The following is a 22,348-nucleotide window of genomic DNA, read 5'->3' as shown; positions in this document are numbered from 1 at the left end:
GAGGGGCCAGGTATTGTTTTTATAGCCAAATAGAGGTAATGCAACACAGGGAATTGCAGGTCCCACCCCCAGTTCAGGGCTCTTTCTCTAGGCCTGGCAGTTAGAGAAGGTAGCTGGGGGGAAATGGGAGAAGGGAACATCCCATGAGTGGACTTCAGGCTTCTGGCTAATGTTTTTAATTTTTCCAAGAAGAATAATTTAATGTATTATATGTATAATGAGAGGAACTTGTCCTAAAAACATCAAAAGCCAGAATCATTTCAGGCTTGACATGGACTACAGCTATATAAATGAACTCAACCTAAAGAAACCAGTTTTTTATAGTGGTCACACTCAGGTTTGAAAACATTCTATCTTAGGGAAGGCAAGCAGACTAAGGAAGTTAATAACCACAAAGGTCATTTTGCAGAGTGTGACTAACAGGCCTATATGTGTTCTTCAGAAACACTCAGAGGACTGAAAAGGTAAAGCATAAAATTTTTAAGATGTAATCTACCAGAAGGTTGGCTCCCCCTACCTCTGATACCAGGGACTGATCTCGGGGCCTTCACACTGAGCTATATCTCCAGACATTTTTTTTTTTTTTTTTGGTACCGGGGATCAAATTCAGGACCTTGCGCTTGCAAGGCAGGCCCGGTGCCACTGAGCTAAACCCCCAGCCCCCGGCCCAGACATTTTTTTAAAACAGTGTCTTCTGAGTCACTAAGTTGTCTTGGCTGGGTCTGAACTTGCAGTCCTCCTGCCTGCGCCTTTCAGAATACTGGGATCACATACAGATGCCACGAGGACTGGCTTCTACTGGGCATTGAACCCCGAGTGTCGCCCATGTCAGTCAAGCACTGTACCACCAAGCTACACCTGTAGTTCTTTGCTGTGTATTTCCAACAATTTTGGAACTCACTGTTGACAGATTCCATTTTAGCAGCAAATCTACCTGTTAGTCCTTTTAGACATTTTTATCATTATTTTTTACTTGTGAAAAATATATTATAATTATAATTATAGAGAGTCATTTGTGTCACTCTTTTAATATTAGCAGGAAAAAGTTTTTGTATCTTACATAAAGATGAAACACTGCATTTCCTTCAACTTTTTTTTTTTTTTTTAGACACTCTTGGCTCAGCTCAAACTTGTAATCCTCCCGCCTCCACCTCCCAGCAGGTGTGTGCCACCACACCTATCCTTTTCAGCCCCTGCCACCAATACTGGGGACTGAGTCCAGGGCCTTCACAAAGCTTCATCTCCGGCCTTTTATCTTTTATTGAATTTTTATTTTTATTTGTTTTATACATGTTTACAGAACATAATGATTACATTCCTCCTGGGTTTGTTTTGTTTTGAGACAGGGTCTCATTAAGTTGCCCAGGCTAGGCTCAAGCTTGTGATCCTCCTGCCTCAGCTTTCTAAAGAGCTAAGTTACAGAAATGCACTGTGCCTGGCTTCTTTTTACTTTTTATAAGGTGTCATCCATATTATACTATTTTGCAAAATTATCAGTAATTTCCCCACACCCCAACCGTCAACAACCACGTAAGTTTGTTGACTTTTTAAGCCATAGAAGCATGCTTTCTTTAAACTCTTTTTTTCTTTCATAGTTCGCGAAGTCGCATTAAATGAGACAAGTAAACTAGTCATGTCCACTGTCACATTGCCCATGCTTTCCCTATAATGAGCATCCCTTAAACAGTTATCAGGTATTTAACGAATGACCCGATGGCAAGTAAATTATTGCAACACTTACATACAGGGTCTGTGACAACCTTAAAATGTCTATTGTGTACAGGGTATTGAAGCCTGCAAGTACCACTTGGAACATGAATGCTAGGAAAGCAAAGCTTAGCTTTTTAAAATCTACGGTCAAGCTGCTAGGCCATTCCTTCTTGAAGCATCTGCTTGTCAAACAACTGTTGTATTTGGAAAACACTTGCCTGTGTAGTTGGAGCCTGAGAGGGATGTTAAACATCAAATGGAAGGTTAAGTACAAAGGCACCGCGGCAGCCTTTACATGTGAGATTCTCAGCCGTGCCCTCAGTACATGTCTGCGGCACATCGACTCACCCATTTAATTTCTCCTGAGCTCTGATGTACTACGTTTGGAATTAATTTCAGAGGCCTTTTGTACTAAAGAAAAAAAGGGGTCGTAAACGCAGGAGGATCAACAGCAGTGTAACAACCGAGACCATTTCAGAGACAACAGAGGTCCTGAATGAGCCCTTTGACCACTCAGACGAGGAAAGGCCGATGCCGCAGCTGGAGCCTACCTGTGAGCTGGAAGTGGAGGAGGAGAGCCGGAAGCCTGTCCTGAGGAGAGCATACCAACACCAGCCTGGGAAGAAGAGGCAGACAGAGCTGGAGGAAGGAAAAGACAATCACTGCTTTAAGAATGCTGACCCCTGTAGAAGTAAGTAGAGGGTTATAAAGGTCTCCCTGTGCACAGCTTGATGTTGTTGTCCCAGGGGCACCTGTGAGTTTGCACCAGCACACCTAACCCAAGTGCCCTTCTGTCCTTTCTTACTCATAAAAGGGTCTGTCTTTTTTTCCTGGAAGACCAGACAACTTTCCTCTGGGTGAGTTTACCTTTGCAGACACTGGCTTAGCACTGAAAACTTTGACATCTGTCATTAAGAAATACATGGCATTTCCTTGGTTGTAGTGCATATATTTCTTCACATTTAGTATTTTGAAAATGAGGACCTTCCTGTATTATCATCAGTGTGATCATTGCATGTGATAGTTCTTTTTCCTGGAAAACAAATATTAGGAAACAAGCGGTGCGTCTTAATCACTAGTAGGGGTACACTGTGAACAAGAATCATCTGAATTCACCCATACCCTCAGTTAGAGCTCTGATAACATGGGACAGCATAGAAATCAGGAAAGTAACTTTCCTTCTAAGTTGACAGGGACACTCCTTCCTCATCCTCTACAAAAATATGAACGCCAGTGAATTGTCCGTGATACCCTGTTGAGAAGCATCCATCCCTGGCCTGTCAGCCTGGGCAGTGACTCCCAGCGGAATCATGAGAATTTATGGGACAGTGTTTACTCTACCAAGGACATGACTCTATTCAAAACCTGTTCCGGTTTGGGGAATGGACTGTTTCATTTCCCTGGGAACTACAGTTCCCATCAGGTGTCTCAACAGTCAGTTTTAAGAACATAGCCAGTATCTTGACTTCTTTAGATAACAGTGACGTGTGGCCACAGACAGTCGTTGCTGAGCGGATGACATCTACCCTAGGAATACACAGGCTAAGTCTTGTTCTTTGGTTTCTTGAAATGAACAAATGAAAACAAACAACGAATTCAGAGGTGGGGGTGGAATGTGTGTTTATCTCCACTGCTTGGCCGTCTTCCCTGAGGCCTGTAGATGAATTATCATTGCCCTTCTCCCCTTCCTGCTGTTTACCTTTAGAAATTCTTTGTGGCCACTTTATACTCAATTCCTTTTAGGATTCTCCCCTTAATTCAGAATAATTATCAGAAAACTCATTTCCTGGTTTAGGGAGGTATTTCCACAAAAGCTGGTGGGACCAGTAGCTTAAGAATGTTGAATCTGGGGCCACTGGCATGGCTCTTTCGTGCTGTTGTGAATAGAAAGAAAACAACTAGGAACTCTTGAGATGATAGTTAATTCAGGCCTAGGACGTGGTATGTCCGAAAGATCTTTCTAGGTGGCATGCGTTCTTTTCAGCCAGTCAGTTTGAGTATAAACTTGCAGGTAAGTGTATGTATGATCCGTTCATTATAGAAGTGAAGTAGAGCTTACCCTGCTGCACACTGATTGGATTAGAAATCATTCTGTTCTGCAATAAGAGTATCTCTCATGAGTGTTAGATCTTATTTTTGTTCTCCAAAGTGCCGGGGGGATATGTTTTTGGGGCTTTTTTAATTGTTTTTTCAGCACTGGTGATTGAACCCCAGGTTTTCCCACATATTAGGCTATACCCCAGTCCTTTTTATATTGAGATAGTTTTGGGGTTTTTTTGTTTGTTTGTTTTGTTTTGTTTTTTGCAGGTGGCAGAACCACTGGCTACATTCCCAGCCCTTTATTTTGAGATAGGATCTCACTAAGTTGACCAAGTTGGACTCAAACTTACAGTCCACCTGCTTCTGCCTCCCAAGGAGCTGGGATTATAGGCATACATCACTATGCCCAGCCAAAATAAACCTTCTTAATAAAGTTATTCCCTTTATAAAGATTTTCCTTTAAACTGACCAGTGATTCTAGAACGTTTTAACTTCCAAAGATGTTAAGGCATGGTCGACTTGTAGGTGTATATTTATATAGTGTTTGTATAACCTTGCGAGTTTATTTACATTCAGATAGATAGATACAGAAAGATAAGGTTACCTGAAATGAACTTTACAATTACTGTTTGTTTCTTTTTGTCTTGGTGCAAATATTGCATTTCAGTAGCAAGTTGATCCAAAGTACATTGTAGGTAAAAGTAGTACTAAGAAGAGTATTGTTGTTTCGAAAGTTCAGGAATTTCACGATCCTTACATTGTAGGCTGTGTCATACAGAAATTATGATCCTAAAAGTGATGACATATGCACGCATTTGTGTATCTAGTTATTCATTTGTTTCAGAGGTACAACATGTTCAAATGTTTGAGTCAAAGTAAATAATATAACCTGAAATAATTTAAATCTAGTAAATGTTCCCAAACAGAGGTTCAGTTACTCGAGGTAGATACAGAAGTTGGACTTCCAGTCATCTTTCCAGTGCAGTGAAGATTTAGATATGTGAGCCTTAATCCCTTTTCCGTCTGTTTCCTAATTAGTTTTCCTAATTGGTTCAGAGTGACTTTTTTGAGTTGTAGGCACTCCAAGTGTTTGCATCAGAGAATGTCTCATCTGTTAAGCTCAAGTATTTTCCCAGGCTAGGTTCCTCCCTTGGCTTCTGCGCGGCATGACTCCAGGTTACTCTTGATTGTATTTACCATCTACTTCTAACATGCTAAACTCTTAGGAGCAGTGCTGGCCAGTTAATTTAGGGGAACGGTGAAGTTGTCTGGTTGCGCCTTCTAATTTTGCTCTCTTCCCTTCCCATTCTCTTTGCTAAGACAATACGGATGATGATGCAGATAACTTGAAAGAAGGCAGCAAAGACAATCCTGAACCTCTGAAGTGCAAGCAAGCATGGCCAAAAGGAACCAAGCGAGGAGTCTCTAAATGGAGGCAAAACAAAGAGCGCAAGACCGGATTTAAACTGAATCTGTACACCCCACCGGAGACACCCATGGAGCCCGACGAGCAGGTCACAGTGGAGGAGCAGAAGGAGATTTCCGAAGACAAAGGCAGCCCTGCTCTCTTGGCGATGGAGCAGGAGGTGAAGGAGACCACAGAAGCCCCATTGCCTCGGGATGGAAACAGAGGGGAAGAATCGTGCGCACCCGGGAGTCCACATAAATCACCAAGCGAGAAGCCAGCCGATCTCATCAAACCCGAGGAAGAGGAGGAGGAGGAAGAAGAGGAGGAAGAGGACGAGGAGGAGGAGGAAGAAGGAACTGAAGAAAAAGACCCAGATGGTGCTAAAAGTCAGGAAAAAGAGGAACCAGAAATTTCCATGGCAAAAGATGACCGTGTGCATCTGGATGATCACGAAGAGGAAGAGGACGAGGATGAAGAGCCATCACACAATGAGGACCACGATGCGGATGATGAAGACGACAGTCACATGGAGTCTGCCGGAGTGGAGAAGGAAGAACTCCCAAGAGAAGCCTTCAAAGAAGTGCTGGAAAACCAGGAGGCTTTTTTAGACCTTAGTGTTCAGCCCAGTTATTCGAACCCAGAGGTCCTGATGGACTGTAGTGTTGATGTCGCAGCTTCGTGTCACAGTGAGCCTAAGGAGCTTCCTGGGGACACCGAAACTGCACCTGAGTCTGATGAGGAGCCCCCAGAAGAACAGGCCGAGAAGCAAGACCAAAAGGACAGCGAGGAAGTGGAGTCTGAGTTCAAAGAGGGAAACACAGCAACCATGGAGATCGATTCAGAGACTGTCCAGGCCGTTCAGTCTTTGACGCAAGAGAACAGGGAACAGGACGACACCTTTCAAGACTGTGCTGAGACACAAGAAGCCTGTAGAAGCCTACAGAACTACACCCATGCAGACCAAAGTCCACAGATCGCCACAACGCTGGACGATTGCCAACAGTCAGACCACAGTAGCCCAGTTTCATCTGTCCATTCCCATCCTGGCCAGTCAGTCCGTTCTGTCAACAGCCCGAGCGTCCCCACCCTGGAGAATAGCTATGCCCAAATCAGCCCTGATCAGAGCGCCATCTCAGTGCCATCTTTACAGAACATGGAAACCAGTCCAATGATGGATGTCCCATCCGTTTCCGATCACTCACAGCAAGTCGTGGACAGTGGCTTTAGTGACCTGGGCAGCATCGAGAGCACAACAGAGAACTATGAAAACCCAAGCAGCTATGATTCAACCATGGGTGGCAGCATTTGTGGAAACGGCTCTTCCCAGAACAGCTGCTCCTACAGCAGCCTCACCTCCAGCAACCTGACACAGAGCAGCTGTGCCGTCACGCAGCAGATGTCCAGCATGAGTGGGAGCTGCAGCATGCTGCAGCAGACCAGCATCAGCTCTCCCCCAACCTGCAGCGTCAAGTCTCCCCAGGGCTGTGTGGGGGAGAGGCCCCCGAGCAGCAGCCAGCAGCTGGCACAGTGCAGCATGGCAGCCAACTTCTCCCCACCCATGCAGCTGGCCGACATCCCTGAGACGGGCAACGCCAACATTGGCTTATATGAGCGAATGGGGCAAAGTGATTTTGGGGCTGGGCACTACCCACAGCCATCCGCAACCTTCAGCCTTGCCAAACTGCAGCAGTTAACTAATACACTTATTGATCATTCATTGCCTTACAGCCATTCCGCTGCTGTGACTTCCTATGCAAACAGTGCCTCTTTGTCTACACCATTAAGTAACACAGGGCTTGTTCAGCTTTCTCAGTCTCCGCACTCTGTCCCTGGGGGACCCCAAGCACAAGCTACCATGACCCCACCCCCCAACCTGACTCCTCCTCCGATGAATCTGCCACCGCCTCTTTTGCAGCGGAACATGACCGCGTCCAACATTGGCATCTCCCACAGCCAAAGACTGCAAACCCAGATCGCCAGCAAGGGCCACATCTCCATGAGAACCAAGTCGGCGTCTCTGTCACCAGCCGCTGCCACCCATCAGTCACAAATCTATGGTCGCTCCCAGACCGTCGCCATGCAGGGTCCTGCACGGACTTTAACGATGCAAAGAGGCATGAACATGAGTGTGAACCTGATGCCAGCCCCGGCCTACAATGTCAACTCCGTAAATATGAACATGAACACTCTGAACGCCATGAATGGGTACAGCATGTCCCAGCCAATGATGAACAGTGGCTACCACAGCAACCATGGCTACATGAATCAGACGCCCCAGTACCCTATGCAGATGCAGATGGGCATGATGGGCACCCAGCCATATGCCCAGCAGCCAATGCAGACCCCACCCCACAGTAACATGATGTACACGGCGCCGGGACATCACGGCTACATGAACACAGGCATGTCCAAGCAGTCTCTCAATGGGTCCTACATGAGGAGGTAGGCGGCCTGGGCAGTCCCAGCACCCCCTGGGCATCACTCTCGGATTGATCTGCACAAATACCTATGAAGAGTACGATTTCAAAACCAGCAATTGGTGTGAATGCAAAAACATTTGTTGGCACCATTTATTTAAAAAAAAAAAAAAAAAAAAAAAAAAGCTGTATGCAGCAGAAAGCCTTATACAAGTTGTTTTTCTTTTTTTCTCTTTTTCTTTTTTGGTACCTTGGTTTCTGTTACTTTTATATGAAATCCTTGGCAAAGGAAGGCCTCTCTTTGGACTACAATTTGGAGGCAGTCACTTGTCATGCCTGCTTCCTGTAAAACAATGTGGATATCAAATCCCCCAAATTATCTGTTTTAATATTGAACCTAGAGCTTTTTTTCCTCCCCATCCACTCCATGTAAATGCCTTTAGCATTTCAGTTACTGTATATTTTGTTTAAGGTGACACTTCAGCATGCCGCTAATGTCTTTGTTAGTGACAGTGCGTTTTGTAGTACTGTACAAGTGTTGTGCTAACAGTAAGCCATTTCTTAAGTTCTTTGCCTTGATTAGGGTACCCTAATTTGAGGGTTTAAAAAAAACTATATTTTTGTTAATTATAAAACTGTAAAGAGCTATAAAAGCTATTCCCATTTGGTTAGTCAAAAGGGTTTTATTGCTAAATGTTTGGTGTAAAGTTGAGACCCCTTTCCATTTTGGTGACAGATTTCTTTGGGGAAAAAAGGCAGCTTTCTGTTTTATAAATGCAGACTTCTGTTTATTGAATGAAGCATATCTCAGTGTTTATCTGTCAGGTTTTGAAACATTTCATATATGTCCAAATACTTGGCAGGATTTAAAAAAATAGTGAATTTGGTGTAAAGTTGCTATTTTATGGAAATGCCTCTAACTTTACATTTTCATTCCATCTGTAGATTTTTCTATCTTTATAAAATATTGGAGTTATTTTTTAAGGAAAAATAGAGAAGTAGCTTGTGAATAGCTCAAACTAAGCTTACAAATCGCATGTAAAAAAAGCAAAAAAGTTATTTGTGTCTGTTTATATTGCTTCCTTTTTTGTAGCCTTTGTACCTGTACAGGGTGACAGTAAGGGCCAAGCAGGAGAGGCGTAATCCTTGTATAAAATAGGAGCCAGCAACACTCTTGTATTTATCTGTTCTCTTTTTAGTCAGTTACTTCAAAAAAACAAAAAAACAAAAAAAGCTGTACATTTTAACATAAAATAAATTATGATGAGCCATTTTTAGCCTCTTGTGTCCTGTCATATTATGATGGATGAAGAATGACCAATGGAACTGTATCATGTGTCACATCTCAGAACACATACACATTTGGGGAAAATAAATTATTTAGTGTAAATTGGAGTTAAGAGATTTTCTGATTTGTTTTGACTTTGGGGGAGGGGTTGGCAATAAATAAGAGTAATATCTAATAAAACCATCACATATACCAAATACCTATTTAATAAATTAATTTATAATGGATTTTAATGCTTTTCATGAAAGTTTATTTTATGCTAGTGCATACCTTCTGTATGCCAATCATTGTCTTTAAAATAAAGTGAATTTGTTTTTTTCTTTTTGACTTTGATCTTCATTTGCAAAGAGATCCTGAACAGATACCCAGTTGCCTTGTTTGTACGGTCTGTATAAACTCCCCTCCGAGCTTAGGACCATGGTAGGAAAAGCACCCAATTTGGGATTGTATGTTTGAAAATTTCCTTCAAAAAGGTGTGAAAGTTATGCTTTGTTGTGGATGATTGTATGTTTTCTTTAGAGGCTGAAGTTCAAACCAGAAAAAGAAAAAGTCTGCCAACATAGCATTCAGATAAAGTCTTGCCTGAAAATTAAAACATTTTGATTGTTCAAGTAACAAGTCTAGAAATGAATGTTTGGCTTGGAACCCATGTGAAAACGGCTTACTGTGCTCAGAGCTCTCTGCTAAGCGGATCATAGCCATTGGCTCAACACAAAATAATGAGGCGTTGTGCAGCGCGTGCATGCACAGCTCACAGTGGGGCCGGAGCTCTGCAGAGGCAGGGCCGTGCATACATCCAGGCCACGGAGCAGAACGTCGTCCGGCTCACCCTCAGCGTCCGTCTTTCCCAGTTTCCCTTTTGATCTCTTCCTTCCACACCTACAAAGTCCACAGGGTAATAATACCTGTAGGGAGACATTTCTCAGGGACTCTTGTAGCAAGAGGAGGCAGTCTGGGGACCCACCTTGAAACTCGGGCGTTTAGTCTCTTTTCTCTTAGGCTGGTACCTGGGGTGGGGCTGAGATTCCCCTCTTCCCTTTGTGGTGGTTGCCAGTCACACCCTGGCATTTGGAGCACGTCTGGGCTCCAGCATTCTACGCCTTACCTGCTTCACTGTCCTCTAGGGAGCTGGTGGACTCTTGCTTTCCCAGACCACAGTCACAACAGCCCTGGGGATGCCTTGAGTCTCACAGGCTCCTGAGCGACTGCAGGTCCAACATCCAGAATGGCTTCATCTAGGGGGGAAATTGCCTGGCTGAGACGCCACAGAGCAGCTGCCCTCCAAACCCATCTGCTGTCACTGGGGACATCACTTCAGACCTGTAAGTGAAACCCAGGGTCCCGTAGAAGAGGAGCTTGGCCTCACCAGGACTAAATCCAGTCACAGTGAGTTGCGGTCCACTCAGGCCACATCTTGAAAACCAGTAGTATATTGTGTCCCATAGTTTGTAAGAGTCCTAACAAGGGGCTGCCCCTCGCCAACCTCACTAACACCTCAAGCGCACCTGGCCCCATGTGCAGGCCTCAACCCTCCTCACCAGCATGCTGTCTTAGAACATTATAGAAAGAGCTTTTACAGGGCCTGGGGATTTAGCTGCCTGTCCTGCAAGTGCAAGGACCCGAGTTCAATCCCTGGTACCCCAAAAAAAGCTTTTATAGACAATCCATGAATCTGCCTACCCACCCCAGGCCAATAATGCTTCCAGTTTACAGATCAGGAGACGGTTGGAGGCTCAAAGACACCAACTTTAATACTCAAACACGCTCAGCTAGAACTCATAGAGCAAATCCATGTCTCCAAATCCCAGCTTCTCCCCAAAACATTTATTGTGGAAAGGCCATAATTTGTCACCTCAGTGAATTAAGATTTAGCTAAGAGGCCGGGGATGTAGCTCAGTGGTTCTGTTGCCTGCCTTGCAAGCAGGACCCGGTTCAATCCTCAGTACCAATAAAAAACTTAGCTAATGAATATGTTACACTGTGAAAACTTCAGCACCGTATACGTACATGTGTCTTTACTGTGGCAAGCAGGTCTTCGGTCTGCAGGCAGTGTTAGGTCCCAGAGTACAAGCATCGTTAGCCACGGTTCCATCCTCTGCCTTCTCTGCCCCCTTGTCTGGATTGTCCTCCACACCCATGCCTGACTGTAAATATTCGTATTCTGCAGCAGTTGGGCCTGGTCACGCTCTCCTTGTCGGGTGTGATGAGTTCAAGTTCCATCTCTACAGGTAACATCCAGAAACAGCTCCAGTCGGGGACGTTCCTGGGAGCTCTAGATTCCGGGGATGACCTGGGACATCTTATGGATGTATCTTATGGGTGTGACCTACTGAACTGGTGATTTCCAGCCCCAATCGCAGAATGGAGGCGACACCAAGGAACAAGTCTATCGCCCTCCTGTCTTAGCAGCTTGCCTCCATCTTCCAGTTCCAAAACAAACCTTAACACGTCTCCTGTCCATCAGTCCAGTCCACCTCCCCTTCCTGTCCTCAGCCTTCTTTACTTCCTATACGACTCATTCTCCAGCTTACAGCATAAGTGATTTAAAAAAAAAATTTTTTTTTTACTTCTAGCATGATTGTGTTTGGGTTTTTTTGTTGTTGCTTTTTCTTGACTGTTTTTGTTTTGTGGATTGGGGGGTTGAATTCAGGATCTTGTGCTTGTGAGGCCAGCACTGCACCCCTGAGCTAAATCCCCGGTCCTATTTTGGGTTTTTCGAGACAAGGTCTTGCTATATAGTCCAAGGTGGCTTTGAACTCATGGTGATTGTCCTGCCTCAGCCTCCTGAGTGCTGGGACTACAGGTGTGCACCACCACACCCAGCTCCAGAGTGACCTTAACAGCTCTCACCATGCCCCTGCTTAAAACCCTCCAGTGGTTTTGCTTTACACTTAGAAGTAAACCTAGTCTCTCGGAACCTTTCCACTCCTCCCTCACCTGACCACCATTCCTCAGCCTAGCATGCTTCTTCCTCATTCGGGAGTCTAAGCCCCCTGTCACCACAGATGTCACCCTGGAAATAGCGGCCTTGTCCACCACACTTCCTGTTTTTCTCCATCTCAGCATCTGTTTACCTCATGACAATGTATTACGGCCTTGTTCTTGTTTGCACTTCTGTCCTCCGTGCCCTGGCTTTTTTGTGCACATGGCATGTTCTCATAAATACTTGTGAAGACATGAGATGCTACTGCACGACATCCAGCTCCCAGACCCCATCACTGAGTCCTCTCCCCTAAGGCCCCACAGAATTGGGAGGTGTGGAGGGAGGTGGTGGGGCTGAAGACAGTCCCTGCTAACGCATGAATTCACCGCATGTCAGATAATCCCCTGAAAGAGAAACCCTGGCTTGTCTCTGCCCACCAACAAGGATACTGACCTCAGGGGGCTCCACCAGCTGCCTTGCAGGGAGTCCCACTGGGCTCAGTACGGCCCCAGGTCTTTTGCGTCTGCCCCTCTTTCCCATCCCACCCAAATCCGGGTGTTGAGCAATTCCGTTGTCCTGGGTGGTCACACCCTGTGGTATTCTCTCCCTTGAGCCTCACAGCTGCACCCGCCTGGCCGTTGTCCAGTTGAGCGCTGTCACCGTTTCTGCAGGAGTCTTCAATCTTTGCACCCAGACAGACCAATCACTACTTATTTCCACTTCCATCATGTTTGCTTTTGTGTTTTGCGACTCCTTGGTTTTAATTTACTAGAAGGCCAATATTCTTACCACAGGCATTTCAGGGAAAAAGTCCTCTCTGTGCATGTAAGGACCCAAGCTCTCCCTGGATGAAAGTGACCGTCCCACAGGCCTGCTGGGCAAGCCCCGGAAACTGGCCGAGCCACAGTGTCTAGGCCACAGGTCTTCCCTGTGCAGGGTCAGGTAGCTTTACCCAGCTGCCAAGTCCCCGGCCGGACTCAATCCTCCCTCCAGTAAAAACTTCCTCTCCTACCCAGGATTTAGCTCAGTGGCTCTGCTTCCTGACTCACAAGCACAAGGTCCTGAGTTTGATCCCCAGACTGGAAAAACAAAAACAAACAAACAAATAAATAAAAAACTTCCTCCCCTTTTGCAAAAAACCATATCCAAATTGGAGCATCAGACCCCTTGCCTTAGTTTTCCAAGAGAGCTTTACACTCTGCTTTCTCTTTCTCCCACTGGTTTCATTTCTGACTTGTGCCCGCTGGGTCTCCACCAGCAGCATCTTTCTTTGGGCTCTGATTGGTCAGGGTTCTTGGTTCCGGAAGCCACCACCACTCATTTCACGCCACTGCCATTTTTCTCCAGAGTGAAAAATCACACAGCCCCGGGGGCGGGCTTCACTCTCAGGCCAGCAAACCCACACCTGAGCTCACCTGGCCGCCCCGCTACCCCGCCCACAGGAAATACATCTGCAAATCCTGAAATCGCAGCTGCCCACCTTGCTCCGGGGTCAAAATGAGAGGCACTTCCCTGAACCCTCCTACCCCAAAGAGTGCCTCATTTTTTTCCACACACACACAATTATAAAACCAAACTCTCGCTGTTCCGAATTTCCCACAGTGCATCGAATTTGCCTGGGTGGTGAGGGCTCCATGAGGAGTGGCATTCGACTGCCACCAGGTGAGCAGTAATACTGGGTAGTGGCCCCGGCCTGTCTAGGGTTCCATGGGTGAAGCATCGCTGGTGCCCAGGGGCTCCCTAATAAACTGGGCCTGCTCTCCCCTACCACAGTTCACCCAGGTACTTTTGTGTGGTTAGAAAATCAAGTTCTATTTTTAAATTATTTTTTTGTAAGAATGTGACTTTCCTGGTGACAAAGGCAAACATTTAATCACAACACAATGCCCACACATGTTCAAATCCTTCTCTGCCTCCAACTTTTAAAAAAATGAGATTTTTATAAAGCAACCAGTTCTGCTGGGGTCGCTCCCCCCACCCCCCGTGCTGTGACAGAGGCCTGGACTCTGCCAGGAGGTAGCTCTGAGTCCTCCCTGTCCCTGACACGCACTGGGAAGTTTAGCAACTTGGAGGAACCCACTTTTGGAAGAAATCAACGTTTGGTTACTCTGTCCCTTCTCTGTGACCCACGAAGTCACAGGCCAGCGCCCTTTTCAGCTGTCCCTCTCGGTCCCGAGTATCGGCCCCTGAGGAGTGGCCTACAGCTCCTCGCTGTCCCCGCGCGGGGCCTGTCGTCTCTGCTGCACCAGCTGCTTGTCCAGTTCTCGGAGCTGCTTCAGGAAGCCCCGGTTGGGCAGGACACAGCGGTTCCTGGCCACTTGCTGGATGGCGTCCACCAGGGTCATGTCCCTGTGGATCATCAGGTAGGCCAGGACCAGGGTTGCCGAGCGGCTGCGGCCCATGGCACAGTGAACCAGGATCTTATCTGCAGATGGAAGGGGAGAAGAAAAGCCGGCTGAAGGGCCCCCGGCCCAGTCAGGAGAAATGATTGTGAGAAGATCAAAAAATATGGTAAATATTTCATTTTTTAAAAAATTTTTTATTACAATAGAAGACACGTTGCCATGAGTCTACCTCAAAATATTCCCTTTCCCATCAGACACACTTATCCCATGGTTCCTAACCACTTTGTGAAGCAGTTCTAGATAGTCTCTCTCACAAGTGTCTACATGATCAGAAATACGGTGAACGCTGCTGCCATCCGACGGAAAGGCAGGCTCATGACGACAGTCTGCTGTGCCCTCATCCGCCTTATTCACTGGATCTGGCACCAGGCAACATCTGGCTCTTCCCCAAGGTGGAGATGAGCAGGACAGGGAAATGTATGGAACGGATCTGGGACGTTGAGGCAGCCGCAACAGCGTGACCAAGAGACGCAGGAAAGGGGACTTCCAGGACTGCTTCCGAAAATGGTGAGGAAAAAGGGGATAAGTGTGCTGGGGCGGGGCTTGGGGAAGATTCCTGATCATGTGTTTTTACTGCAATAAATACTTCTATTTAAACACTACTTTTCAATCATACTTTGTATGCTTATATTCAACATAAATGAACATTAAAGTATATCAACGAGGGTGCGAGAGGGTGCCCATGGAAAAGCCTCTCTGTCCCTCAGTCCCTCAGCTCCCCAGAGCAATGAGTCTTCCTGACTTCTTCTGAAATTCTGATCATAGGTGCAGGGAGACATAGTTTCCACCTTCCCTACACCTTGCATCCATTTAACAGTGTGCCCTGGCAATCTCTCCAGATCAGCAGGTGCAGAGTTCCCTCTTTTGCTTTGTATTGCTCTGCAGGGAGACCCTGGAGTGTCTGGGCCCTGCGCGGGCTGCATGTGGAGTGGGCACGTGAATCTGCACGGATGGCAGAGCTGCTGGACCCCGCCCCGGAGGAAAGTGCTCCCTCAGTCCTTGCAGGCCTTCGTGAAACCCAGATACCAGCACAGCAGGGATGGAGTCCGTGAGCATCTATATGGCCTGGAGCCTGCAGAACCCTGACCCCATCTTGCAGACCTGCGTTCCAGACTTGTTTCTGCTACCAGCTGCCCACTGAGTGAATAACAGGTAAGGCATTCAGCCTCTGGAACCTCAATTTCCTCAACTATCAAGCAGGGGAGCAAAATCAGATCAGTATTGAACAGAAAATCATTGGTCAGGTTTTTAAAAAATGAAAGGAGGTGTTATGGCACATTTCTATTATCTCAACACTCTGGGAGGCTGAGGCAGGAGGATCTCAAATTTGATCACAGCCTGGGCAGTGTATTGACTTAGGGAGTCCCTGTCTCAAAATAAATACATAGAATACATAAAATAAAAAGAAGCCAGGCATGGTGGCACATGCCTGTAACCCTAGCACTTGGGAGGCTGAAGCAGGAGGATCGCTGCAAGTTTGAGGCCAGCCTGGGCTACCATGAATTCAAGGCCAGCCTGAACTATACAGTGAGACCCTGTCTCAAAAAACAAACAAACATTAAACAAAGAAATAAAAAGGGCTGGGGATGTAGCTCAGTACGAAGGCCCCAGTTTGATCCCCGGTACAAAGAGCAAGGAAGGCAAGGTTTTACTTTGCCATACGCCAAAGGCAAGGGACGAACATTCTCCCAAACTAAACGAACTACGTCATCATCTCCATGGCAGTTCCCCGAGTGTGAGAGGAGACAGGAGCCCCAGCTTGCTTTCAGGAGAGCACGGGGTCAGTGCTATTTCCCTAAGACAACGGTGGGCCGGACCACGGCACAGGCACCAGTTCTCCTGGCCATTGCAGCGTTGCCTGCCCCACACGGTCAGGGGACACAGGCAGTTCCCCCTAAGAATCTCTTCACTCAGACAGTAAAACTTCGTCTTCTCCAGCTCCAGCCCTTGGCTCTCCTTCATACTGCGCGTGATGGAGTGGGGTGGACACAGGCTGCTCTTGGGCCGCATCCCAAGTGCAACGCTTGTCTCCAGGAAAAGCCTGCAGGAGACGGAGCTGTGTGCTGAATCGCCACTCTTTCCCGGCAACTCATTTTTCCATCAGTGAACAATTGATAGAAAAAATCCTGGGTATTCAAACTCGGGCATCCGGCAGAAGTCTTCTCAAAGGAAACAGGGTGACAAGGAAAACAACGGACCTATTTGTAACAGGGGTAAAATGCAAGCTTTCAAGCAAAAATTACAATTTTGGGAAACTTGTGCCTATAACTGTGAAGTTTTCCGTATAGCTGGGTGGTGGTATTGACAAATGTAGCTGTTTTTGGTAATCTATGATGAAAAGAGTCAACATTTGGAAGAACCAAATAACTTGGTTACCCAGTGTTTTCAAATGACCAGTGCAGGCCACTACAAAATCATGCTAAAAAATACCGTCAAAGTGCAAGATCAAACAGTGGACTTCTTCGCTTTGATTTATTTCTTGTTTCTTTTTTGTTTTATTTTTGAGACAGAGTCTCCTTATGCAGTCCAAGCTGGCCTTAAGCTCACTATGTAGCCCAGGCTGGTATCGAACTCAGCAATCCCCCTGACTCAGCCTCCTGAGTACTGGGATTATAGGTGTGCGCCAAAGATTTCTGAAACCAGAAAACCAGAGGTGAGAAGACAGGAGCTGTTTGACCACTGCTATGTTCACAGCTGGGCCAGGTTGAAAATAGTACACTGGAGAAGGCGCCCTATCCTCCAGTCTCCACGTGGTGACGCTCTAGAGCTCACCCAGTACATCTGCAGGCTATGACAGGACCCTCAGGGTTTCATGGTCATCACCCCTCTGAGTTCGATCCCCAGTACCAAAAAGAAAAAAGGAAAAAAGAAAGGGTGATTCTTCATGTCCTCAAACAACCCAAAACAGTGTGACATGGGACCCGTGTTCTGCTGTGCAGCATTGTCAGCAAGAACACATCAGACAGAAGTTCCACAAAATGCCAGGGTGTGGTAGTCCAGGCCTGTAATCCCAGTACGTGGGAGGCTGAGGCAGGAAGACTGCCGTGAATTCGAGGCCAGCTTGTACTACACAGAGAGACCCTATCTACAAAGGTAAAAAATGTTTCGCAAAATAATGTGTCTTTGCTGCACGCTGATATTTTCTAATCTACTGAGTTTCTTGTAAAAGAAATGCTTGTCATACCCACCTGGTTATTTTATGACATTCTAATCTCAACTAGATATTTTCCCTTCACCAAAAGGTGAATTCTCATATCTCCCCCCCTACACTTTTTTTAAGGAGGAAAAGTTTATTTTGGCTCCTAGAATTCTTACAGCCTCATGCGGACAGCCCCAGTCCAGAATCTCCACTGCTCGTCAGTTGTATGTGATGAGGCAGTGACAGAAGGTGAGTCTCTGTCACTCACATGAAACACACCAGCCAGGTCGGTCCCTCGTCACCCCCGTCTCCCTCCTTGGCTTCGGGGATGCTCTTTGCCAGCCTCCCCTCCTACCTTAGAACCCATCTTCCTCAGCATCACTCATGTTCAGGGAAGGGCAGAGCTCGCACAGCGGCTCTAGGGAGGTGGCTGTCCTCAGACGTGGGACACGGTGAGTGTGGGAGAGCAAGAGACCCTAAAAGCACTCAGTGACAATCTGTTCTGTGACGAGCCCCAGAGAGTTGCCTCCTACTGGGAGGCAGGCTTCTTTTATTGTTTGTTTTGTCTTTTGAGACAGGATAGTTCAGGCTGCTCTTAAACACACTCTGTAGCCCAGGGTGGCCTCGGATTCAGGGCAATCCTCCTGACTCAGCCTCCTGATTCTAGATTGCAGACATTGGCCACCATGTTGGACAGGGATGCTTTTCAAAAAGAGTGAATAAGTAGCATGTGCAAGGTCCTGGGTTCAATCCCCAGCATTGCAAGAAAGTGAAAATAGTATGAGTAAAAACAATGGACAAGGTGTGGGGGGGCAGGGGGCAGTGTTCCCTTGACTGAAAGTGGCCAGCAAAGGACAGGAAAGACAAGAGGGAGGGGAGAGAGCCTGCCCTTGGGACAGACTGTGCGCCAATACCTCTAACCTCAGGCATATAAGAAACATGCTCCTGGGCCTGGCTGCAATGCCCTGGCCGTGTCCCTTGGTTTCCAGGACGTGACTGACACAATTAGGCCACCTGCCGCACGCGGCAGTCAGACTGAGCACCTGTCACCCCTGCACCCTGAATCAGTGCGGCTGTCGCACAGCTAACAAGCTCTTTGTTTTGTAGCTTCACTCACTCAGCACAGTGACAAGGGACTGCCATTGGCTTGCAGCGCTTCAAGAAATTTCAGTCTGTTGCCCGTACCTAAGACATGGTGAATTGTGGAGTAAAATCCAGACTGGAGTCTTTGCACCCATTTTCAGAAGAAGTGCAGGGCTGAGCAGCAACCACTCCTTGGATGGGGCCCTGGGATCCCTGCTGAGCCATAAGCACCCCCTACTCACACCGCATGGCTTACATCTGTTCACACACACTGCCTGGTTCCCAATGGCTGGTGTTTGCTGCTCTGGCTTCAATACAAAGGTTTTTTGTTGTTTTGTTTTTTGAGACAGGGTCTCACTATGCAGTTCAGGCTCGCCTTGAACTCAATATGTAGCCCAGGCTGGTCTTGAACTCACAGCCATCCTCCTGCCTCAGCCTCCCAATCACAAGGGTTGCAGGTATGTGTCATCATGCCCAGCTGCACTATTGTTTCTTGATCCTTTCTTTGCTGGGTGCTTTTGCCCACCTGGTGCAGCAGTCACAATCCACACTGGCCTGGCACCACCTTACAGATGCTGTGTGATCCAGACAGGCCTAAACATCCGGCTCCAGTGCCTGAGTCTTTCCTGATCTGGCAGGAGCGGCAGCCTTGAGAATGATGTGCCAGGAACCTAAAACAGGCTTTCACGGGAGCGTCATACAAGTTCAAAGCTGGACTGTGTTTTTTTCCTTTGGCTTTTAGGGCTGGGAGCTTTATGGTGATACTGTGCTCCGCAGTCCACTTTGTCTGGCCCCTGTGCTCTGTGTGCTGCTGCTGCTGCTGATTAGAACCGTCAAGGTAAACTTTCCCATCGCTGCACAGAGACCTAAGGGGTCCCAGCTTCACATCCTTTGTGACTCTGTGATGGGAATGTGAACCCAGCCCTGCCTTCTCCCTTAAGGGGCAGTTCTAAGACCCAGGGACAGGGAGCGGGGGCACGAAACAGGGGCTGCACAGTTCTGATCTCCGTGTCCATCTGTTCTCAGATCAAATGCCAGGAGGTGAATTTTACCTTATGCTGATGAGTCAGGGTCCAGTTGCCATTTGGATACCACTTGGGCATGCAGAATGTACGGAACACAACATAGCATCCATAAATAGACTCACACAAAGATGACTTAGAACAGGAACGCCCTCTAACACAAGGGTTCTCACTGAGCCATCGCTTTTGAACCTTAATAATGACAAATTGTTGGTGGCTATGGTGGCTGGGGCCACTCTGGGGTGGCCCTCGAGGTCTGGGGCTGTTTGGCACAACTGGTCTGGGCCCTGTCCCGGCCTGCAAGTTCCTAAAGCAGGTCAGTCGGTCAGTCAAGGAACCTTCGCAGCAAGAAAGGCTTCCAGTAACTGGACACCCTGAGTTATGTGATCACCCCAGGAAGGGCTGAAGTCAGAGCACAGATTAGGAAGCTGAAGTCCCTCTGGCCTCGGAGGAATGCTCTGACCGCCCCTGCAGCAATAATGGTATCGCTGTACCCCTGGCACACAGCTGAGCTTTACCCTTCTCTCCACAACGGCCTTGCAGCCCCTCCTGAATTAGGGCAGCTAGAACTGCATGGCGTGCACAAGGACTAGCACTGTGATGCAAAAGGTGGATAATCAACATTGGAAAACTTGAACACTGCATGCAAACCACCCCCGGTTCTTCAATATAGTTCGGCCAAGGCTGTCAGCTTGCTACCAGAGGCCCTGCAACATCCAGGGTCCCTGGGAAAGGCTGAGGGTAGGCTGTGAGCTTGGCTGGTTACTAGAAGAATTAAAAATCTCTGCATGGATCCCCTTGCAAGTCAGCTCCCTGAAGGTTTCCTGGCATCAAAGCCCTGAGTTAAGTCGGGCTTGGGGCCACGAACAGTTCACGTCTAGGCTGTAGTCCCAGCTTCACCCAGGTTTCCCTTGTCTTTTTACGGATGAGCAAAGTTCTGCAGGGCTTCAGACCAAGACCTTTCCTCTAACCCTCCGATTCCAATTCCCCGGTGGCCATCAAGGCCAGAACCCCACCAGTCTCACACCGGTGCAGCAGGTCCTCAAACCCCGAGTCTCCAGGGACGCAGACGTCTGCACCTGGACCACAAGTAACCCCAGTGTACCAGGTTTGAGAACCAACCAGATCTCCCCCAGGTCATGCGCTTGCCCTTCGGGGTTGTGGCCTGGACTGTGACTAGGGCTAGGTCTGTGGTTGGCTGTAGCCGCGGGGGGCGTGGTCTCCTGGTGGGCGTGGCCCCCGTGTGGGGCGGGGCCTCGGGCGGGGGCGGGGAATGCGTCCCTTACTGTGGTCGTCGCAGAGAGCTGCGTGGATGAAGGCCGCTGCGGAGTAGAAGAAGACGCTGAGGTCAAAGGTGGGGATGTCGTCGGCCTCGACGCCGTGGTACTCGATGTCCATGTCGCGGTAGTAGTTGGGCCCGGTGTCCACGTTCCAGCGGCCGTGGGCGGCGTTGAGCACGTGCGTGAAGCCCGCCTTCTGCAACCCGTAGCGGTCCAGCGCCGTCGCTCTGGGCGCAGGGGACAGGGGTGGGTGGCGCAGATGGCGGAGCCGCCTGGCTTCCGGTTCCCCACGGAAAGGGACCAGGTGGAAGCCCCCGAAGCCAGGCTTGGACGACCCGAGGCCGCCTGCCGCCCGCCGTTCAGGGCTTCAAGAAGGGAGAGGGTGGGGGCGTGGACCTTCCAGATCCCCCAAGGCTGTTTATCCCGGCTGCCATCACAGAGGCCTGGGAGACCTTTGACAGCTGGCCTCTGCTCTGAGCTCTTAGGGTTTTTATGGGGTTTGGAGGTCGGGGATAGAAAGAATGGCTTAGGGCCGGTCTTTCCCTGTGAGGATTTCTTTTGTTTTTGTTTGTTTGTTTTGTACCGGGGGATTGAACTCGGGACCTTGCGCTTGTGAGTCAGGTGGAGGCACCACTGAGCTAAATCCTCGGCCCTTCCCTGTGCGGATTTTACTGGGACTAGGTGAACTCCTTGAATTGATGTTCAGAGTTGGTGGACCCAGTGTGACTATGAAACAGTTGCTTTAGTGAGTCCTCTGCCTCTTAGGGCAAAACGTTGTTCTGAGGACAGCTATTTGAGCCTAGGGTTTGAACTGACTTTAGGGACATTCCCGAAGCCCGCATTTGGGTTGCCCTAGCTCCGGGGGCAGCGCCGGGGATCGTGGTGAGTCCCTAGGACAGAGGGAGGAATTAGGATCTTACTCTAAGCCTTAGAGGGCTTTAAGGACGGGTCAGTCTGTCCGGTGGGTGGACAGGGATTAGAGAAGGGTGAAAACCAGGAGTGCGTAAGTCTGTGGAGGCTGCTGCAGTTTTGGGGGGTGAGAGAGAAATAGGAGGGAGGGGCAGAGGAGGAGAGAGGAGAGAAAAGTTTGGGCCAGGTGATGTCACAGCAGGTTTGGTTGATTTGGTTGATTGGGCATGGGGCAAGGAAGCGGGCCCTGGCCTGGCTAGATCCTAAGATGTGAGAGGAGAGGAGAGAACAATTTGGAGAGGGAGCGTGGGGTGTGATCTTAGATATCAGGTCCATATTTGGGGTCAAGAACAGCTTTCGATAGAATTTGAGGATGGTCTCGAAGTTGATTCTAAGCAGACATCTCCCTCCATGCCACAAAGACCAACCTGCAGCTCAGGGAAGGGCTCGCGGGATCTAAAGTCACAAGAGTAAGAGGACGCAAGTGACATTATGCTTCAGCTGAAGGCCTGTCTCAAGGGCACTGACATAAGGGTGCCGACAGAAGTGACCATGCTGATGGCAACAGGGACCGACAGGGGGCGCCCTGTACCAAAGCAGCTGTGGCCCTTCCTCGGGGTACCCCTGTGTCTTTCTGGCTTCCTGGAGCTTTACCAAGTGATGCCAAGCACCCCCAGCTGGCTCTTGTTGCAGCCATTTTCTTTTTTTTTTTTTTTTTTTCCCC

General features: G+C 48.1%; 2 protein-coding genes and 1 long non-coding RNA gene across 6 annotated transcripts in view; 2 read left to right on the top strand and 1 right to left on the bottom strand.

Annotated features, from left to right (window-relative positions):
• Kat6b (lysine acetyltransferase 6B) overlaps positions 1 to 7,748 on the top strand; it is a 169,509-nt gene extending 161,761 nt beyond the window's left edge. Inside the window, exons 16-17 of one of the 2 annotated variants that reach the window (XM_010607309.3) lie at positions 2,110 to 2,401; positions 5,071 to 7,748. In XM_010607309.3, coding sequence (XP_010605611.1) covers positions 2,110 to 2,401; positions 5,071 to 7,604 — 2,826 coding nt within the window. In that variant the 3' untranslated portion in view covers positions 7,605 to 7,748. The remainder of the gene's footprint in view (positions 1 to 2,109; positions 2,402 to 5,070) is intronic. The other variant, XM_010607319.3, reaches the window with a different exon arrangement.
• Positions 7,749 to 13,652: 5,904 nt separating this feature from the next.
• Positions 13,653 to 22,348, bottom strand: part of Dupd1 (dual specificity phosphatase and pro isomerase domain containing 1) — a 32,094-nt gene continuing 23,398 nt past the window's right edge. For all 3 annotated transcript variants that reach the window (XM_033766510.1, XM_010607351.2, XM_010607360.2), the window contains exons 3-4: positions 20,722 to 20,942; positions 13,653 to 14,211 (exon numbers count right to left, since the gene is read on the bottom strand). In XM_033766510.1, the coding sequence (XP_033622401.1) occupies positions 13,985 to 14,211; positions 20,722 to 20,942 (448 nt within the window). In that variant the 3' untranslated portion in view covers positions 13,653 to 13,984. The remainder of the gene's footprint in view (positions 14,212 to 20,721; positions 20,943 to 22,348) is intronic.
• LOC104850391 overlaps positions 20,729 to 22,348 on the top strand; it is a 30,049-nt gene continuing 28,429 nt past the window's right edge. Inside the window, exon 1 of the long non-coding RNA XR_776960.1 lies at positions 20,729 to 20,789. This is a non-coding gene — a long non-coding RNA (uncharacterized LOC104850391). The remainder of the gene's footprint in view (positions 20,790 to 22,348) is intronic.

This window comes from Fukomys damarensis, unplaced genomic scaffold (genome assembly GCF_012274545.1).
Source record: "Fukomys damarensis isolate Sample0158 unplaced genomic scaffold, DMR_v1.0_HiC HiC_scaffold_20, whole genome shotgun sequence".
Lineage (NCBI taxonomy): Eukaryota > Metazoa > Chordata > Mammalia > Rodentia > Bathyergidae > Fukomys > Fukomys damarensis.
This window is presented reverse-complemented; position numbering and strand designations above follow the sequence as displayed.